Raw genomic sequence first — 6,578 nt, forward strand, 5'->3', positions numbered from 1 at the left:
TTCGGCAGACTCTGCGGGAAAAATGTACTTAGAAGCCGTAAGTTGGTTGTCCAACTGTTTTAATTCGGTATGTTCAGCTATTACTGTTAATTGACGGTCTGAGTAGGTCGAGTTTCTGTTGGACTTTTTGGGGCTAGCTTCTGGTGAAGTATCTACAACAAAATCATTTGTAAATCATTCGTGACCTCGAAAAATACATATAGTAATTAGAAATAGTCTAAAATATTCCGTTATATCACGATAATTCTATAGTATTCGTTACTAAGTAACGAATACTAAAGTATGTATTGCTTATAATGAATACATTATAAGGAGAATTCGTTATTTGTGGGGAATACTTCAAGGTACTGGTTATTAAGTACAATTTGTCATTTGTAATTAATTCTCTAAAGTATTTATTTAACGAATACTCAAAACAATTTGATAATAACTTAATAATGTTTGAAACTTTTTATTACTAAATCATCAGAGACGTATAAGACTCATAAGAGAAGTATTTTATACCAACAGCCTGTTTTTAGTAATGAATATTAGTATATAATAACGAATACTTTTGTATATTCAGTAACGAATACTTTTATTAATAACGATAACGAAAGAGCCATACGATCGAAAAATAACGGCGTCAGAGATGACTTGGAAATGAAGAACGCTGTCAGTTATATGTAAAATTATATGGGAAGTGTCATCGGTCATCATTTAAAAGCCAACAAGACGCCGTTTATTCGATCATACCCAGTATATGATACTAAGTAACGAATATTTTTGTGTATTCAAATCTTATACATTGTAAACAAATAACTAAGTTAATAAACTTGTAACTAAGTAACGAATACAGCTAAATTTCGACTATTTTTGGACTAAGTTATCATTAAATAATAAAATAAGTATCCGTTATGAACTAAAGAATGTACAATTTTTTACTACCAGATAACGAATACTTTTGTATAAAATTATGTATTTAAAAGTATTCATTACTCAGTGTTCAAAAGTATTCGTTACTGTTCTTTACCCAGTGTTTAAAAGTATTCGTTACTAAGTAACGAATACAGAGGTATTCGTTACTATTATAACGAATACAGAGAAGTAACGAATACAGAGGTATTCGTTACTAAGTAACGAATATTTTTGTATAAAATCATGTATATTTTAAAACAAACATTCGTTACTTAGTAACGAATACTTATTTACTTGATGTAACGAATACTCAATAGCTTTTTAAATTAGTTCTAATGACTTACCTGACGATTCCCCGATATTAAAATTAACTTTGGTAGACTCTACGATCATTTCTCTCCTAATAATCTCTCTTTGCCATGGCACTACAACCAACCAAATAATCAGCATGGATAACACAGCTACGGATAAACTGATCGTTGTTGCCAGCCAAAGAGGTATGTTATCCATGTAGAGCAGTTTGGGTCCGTCCATTACGATGGAGAATACGTTAACCAGAATGGTAAAACTGTAAAACAACGGTAGAGCAGTCAGTCCGGCTTCCAAGGGGTCTGCTTTCTGTAGGATGCAGCGTTCGATGATCCACAGGATGGTGATGGAGCATAGGCCGCTTAGAATGGGTGATATAAACCACGAACCAACTGAAAGAGATAGCGTAATTATGTGTAGGATCGCTTTAGATTCATAAAAAAGTAGCACAGATGATGCGTAAACTGCATCTTTGCACCTTAAAGGTTGATTCACACTATACCTTCCGTTTCCATTCCATATCCGTTCCGTATTTTTTATTGCATTGACGCTATACGAAAGCTTCCGTTCCGTATCAGTTCCATACTTTTTATTGTACAATTTATATCATTACGAAAGTTTTATTTTAAAAATTTGTATTTTTTGAAAAGGGTAATAGATTTAACTAAGAGGCGAAAGAATAAATAAATATCAGCAAAATGTTAACAGGACTGGTACAAATGTAAGAACTTGACAACGCTGTTTCCGATATGCTTCAGTCCGTCCTCCAAAAAAATGTATGGAAGGAAAGGATATGGAACGGAAGGGAAACGGAACGGATAGTGTGCATTGTCCTATTCATTTACATGATATAATATTTTATGTAAACGGAAGGGAAACGGAAGTTAGCTGGTATGGAAGGTATAGGGAGAATCAACATTTACTCATAAACGAGAAACCAGTAAAACACGCGAAAATGGGACACCCTGTACAGTGTGGGTTAAGATAGATAAAAACTAATATCGGTGTCTGGAGCTCAGTTTTTGTCAAAAACATGATGGTGAAAACCGCGTATAGATATCTGTTACCGTTTCGGAATTTAAGAATTATCAACAGAAAATTTGATTTTTTATATGGGACACCCTGTATATTTTTAATTTATTGAAAAGAATTTAAAATTACCTTTCCAAAAATATACACACTTGATATTTTGCTCAATTCCTCTTCGGGATATAGAGTATATAAAAATTCGCCCGTTTTAAATAAGTAGGCTTTGAACGGCACCGGCTGTAATGCAACAAAATTCTAGCTGTGAAAATCAATTAAAACGAAAATAATATTTGCTATGAGAAATGAAGGAATTTTATAACAATTTAAAATATATTTAACCAACATCAACACATTTAAACTATATCAAATAACAATAAAAATACATAGCAAACCAAGACATGAGATTTTGCTACAGGTGTTCGACATATCGACCGTCTTCTGTTATGTTTTTGTTTTTGAACAAACATGTTTTTGAACATTTCTCGCGGAATTCGTCTCAGTGGGGGTGAAAGATAACCTCTCATAATTGCTAAGTATTTCTAATTTTTGTCTAGATTATACGGAAGAATAAGGAATTTTTATTCTTCCGCAAATATATCCATAGGATTAGATCCATGGGCACTAAGTCAGGCGGCCTCGACTATTCAATTATTCTTGAAATTGGCTGCAAAAAATTGCTGATAACTTCAGCGTTCAGAGGCGGTGCGTCGTCTTGCTGGAAAAATATGTTTTCGAGTTCCATTAGAGGTAGATCATCAACAAGGGGTCCAAAACCTACTAGTTAAAAATGGCAAACTTTTAAAAATTCTGTATTTCGAAGGGGACTATAACAAAATATCAAGTGTGCTATATTTTTGAAAAGGTAATTTTAAATTCTTTTCAGTTAATTAAAAATATAGAGGGTGTCCCAAATAAAAATCAATTTTTCTGTTGATAACTCTTAAATTATTAATTTTAAAAATTATACTTAAACCATTAAATTCTACGTAAAAGGTGCTTTGGAAGTGTTTTCATAGAAATACAAAATTTTTCCACAGCAAAAAGTTACAACGGTTTGTTAAAAATGCGCATTTTTGAAAAACACCCCGTAACTCCGAAACGGTAACAGATATTGATGTGCGGTTTTCACCGTCATGTTTTTGATGAAAATTGAGCTCCAGACACCGATATTAGTTTTCGTCTATCTTCTATAGAAAAGGATGTTTCCATTTAAAAGCGTCGAATTTGACCCACCCTGTACAATGTATTACTATAAAAATGTCAAAAAATGTTTTAAAGTTTTTCATAACTTTAAAATATCTGATACGCACTTTTATTTTAAGTCTATATACATAATATTTAACCTTATTTTTGCATTATATACGCATAATACCTACTTAGTTGTATTTTAAACAAACAATATAAAATATTCTTTATAGCATTAAAAGTCTTGACATGCGTCGCAGTTTTTCATAACTTAATAATATATGAGACACATTTTTATTTTAAGTTTATATACAAAATATTTACCGATTTTTCCAAGAGTTAACCACTGTACACCATCCGCTCCTCTAGCTACCAGCGTATAGCCCACTGTGGCACCCACGATACTATGAGTACCCGATATTGGTAACTTGAAAAAAGTCGCTACCATCAACCAGGCAGCACTAGAAGCTAAAGCAGCAATTGAACCCATCATAAGCTCCAATTCACCATCTTTATACACGTTTACATCCAAAATGCCTTTTCTCATTGTATCCGAAACCTTATAACCTAGTAAATAATGAAAAAAACAACAATATGATCGAGAAAAAAACGGCGTCACCGCAAAATTATATGGGGAATGTCATAGAACGTCACTTCCAAGCCAAGTGGACGCCGTTTTTTTCGATCATACGGTATTTAAGTCATTAAAATGACGTAATATTGACCAACATGCATATTGGTCACTTATTAACGTTAATATGACGTCCTAATAACGTTATCTATGTAATTAGGTTCTTACCTATTAGAATAGCTCCGGCAACTTCAAAAAACGTAGCCAAACAGCATGCCTGGACTATGGTGAGTACTTTAGAGCCTACGCTAGTACCGAAAGAGTTAGCTACATCGTTAGCTCCTATTCCGAAAGCTAGGACAAAAGCTATGATAAAACCCAAAATAACCAACCAAAGTGAGCTGGGAGAGTATGGTTCCAACATGATGTTTTCTTCTCTAATTTTATCAGTCTATTAAAATGGAGGTTTGTTCATTTTGCAATGCCTGGAATTAAAAATATCGCTGTATAAGGGTTGGTTTGCGATTGTTTAACACAAAATCAGATGAACGACACCTGTAGGCCTTTAATAAATTCATTACTTACATTTTTGTGTGATTTTTTTGGCGAAATTCAAACGAATATCGAATAATCTACGTTACCCGTGATTTCTACTTAGTTCCGACACGAGTATATCTCGTTTAAATTCAGAAAATAAGCAGAAAAATGGTCTAAAAGCCGATTTTACAGATATTTCGCAAATCATATCGATTTCCTTGCATCTACTGCTGCACGTGTCTCACAACGGGTTTGCACCGGGTATTACTAAGCGAAAAAATCATGCAGAATACGATTCTGATTTAGAATTCTACTGCGGGTCGTGCAAAAAAGCAAAACTAACAGTTATATTTACGATTGGCGAGGACCTTCTGCGAAATTAAGGTCCCGAAGATCTCAGGTGGCCATGACTCAGTTTTCTCACCCCTTGGACGGGGATGGATAGCGCATGTGTGGGGTTTTTGCAAGGTTTAATATGATTTTTTGAAAATTACAGTACTATTTTATCTTTTCCTTTAATAATTAGGGCTTGAAATTCATATTTTAAGTTAATAATTTAATTTTTTTTAATAATTATCGATCCTTCTAGTGCTCTGATACCTCGATGGTTTTTTTTGAGAAATCTTTATTTAATTTACCAGAATTTGATATTAATTTAATCTAATCTAATTCTGAATTATATTTAATTTTTATTACTACACTTATTTGTTGTGATAATTAACAGTTTAATGATAAATTTTGATCATATTTTCACTAATAAAAGTGATGACTTCACGCTGGTTACTTCCTAAATTCAATAAAAAATTTTTATGAAAACTAAATAACTCAAAATTCTTTGTAAAATATTTTATATCTATCAGTGTTTACCAATATTTGTCTTAGCGCTTTGAAATTAAACAGAGAATTAAAAATTATTTAAAATAAAATATTCGATCCGACTACATGCTTATTAGCTCGATAGTAAGTCAAATTTTTCATTAATCTATGGTCATACGTCAGATTTTTATTGCCTTTTTTTTCTTTGGTGCAGTTAACCTCACTTTAATATGCCAAATATACAAATTTTTAATGGATTTTTGCGCTGAATTTAGAGCGAAATTATGGAATTTGCAGACTTGATCACGACTCCCAAGCTAGACGGAGTTATTCTGCACAGTCCCTTTCACGATCCCATCGACGGGACGTTGTGCATCACTGGACACCATTTGATACTTAGCACCAGAAAAGATAACGTTCAAGAGTTGTGGGTACGTAATTTTACTTAGGAAAGGCTTTGGAAAGCTTTAAAACTTTAAACTGTTTCTTTGAATAAAATCTGTAGCGTTATATCTATTTTTTAGTTGCTTATTCAAGCTATCGATTCAATAGAAAAGAAACCAACTTCAGGACCTGTACAGAACGGAGGAACCATCGTACTGAAATGTAAAGACTTCAGGCACTTACAATTAGACATAGCAAACACACAAGACTATCATAATGTGTACACTTCGATAGAAAGATTATCAAACCTACAAAAACCAGAATTATCTTATGCCTTTTTCTATAGACCGATGTACAATATATTAGAGGATGGAATACATAAATTTTAAAATTTTAGCTTAAAGGATCTAATGCGATTCATTAATGAAATTACTCTCAAAAACATTTAAATTGGATGAACAGATATTTTTATATAGTTTTATAACATTTTACAATTATTTTTAGATTTATTATCCGTTACATCTGTTATAGCAAGTAACATTTTTGTAGTTTCTACGACAATACATTTTATAACTTACAGTTATTTTTTTCATTTATTATAAAGTTTAAAAAAAAAAACTATTTTTTATTTAAATTACGATTTAAATCATCAAATCAAATCAAACCAACTCTGTACCAAAATATTCAAAAAAAATGCTTTTCTAAATAAAAGCCTTGTCCAAGGTTTGGAAAAATTGAGTTCTTTGATTAAAATACGATTTGGGCATCTTTAAGGTTGATAGCTAGTGGTATACCCAATAATAAACTTTTTATTTATTTCCATTAATAAAAATAAAAAAAAAACTTTTTT

The 6,578-nt window shown here is 31.9% G+C and overlaps 1 protein-coding gene and 1 pseudogene across 1 annotated transcript; one reads left to right on the top strand and one right to left on the bottom strand.

Annotated features, from left to right (window-relative positions):
* Positions 1-4,979, bottom strand: LOC115888182 (sodium-dependent phosphate transporter 2-like; the record flags this gene model as incomplete). Its single annotated transcript, XM_030907805.1, is given in 5 exon segments — positions 1-152; positions 1,242-1,598; positions 3,745-3,987; positions 4,220-4,476; positions 4,577-4,979. Coding segments are annotated over 4 exon segments (948 nt in total), but the record flags the coding sequence as incomplete, so codon positions are not given.
* A 557-nt stretch (positions 4,980-5,536) lies between these two features.
* On the top strand, positions 5,537-6,117 carry LOC115888183 (annotated as a pseudogene).
* Positions 6,118-6,578: the final 461 nt, after the last annotated feature.

This window comes from Sitophilus oryzae, unplaced genomic scaffold (assembly GCF_002938485.1).
Source record: "Sitophilus oryzae breed Bouriz unplaced genomic scaffold, Soryzae_2.0 scaffold_685_pilon_pilon, whole genome shotgun sequence".
In the NCBI taxonomy this organism is placed as follows: Eukaryota; Metazoa; Arthropoda; class Insecta; order Coleoptera; family Curculionidae; genus Sitophilus; species Sitophilus oryzae.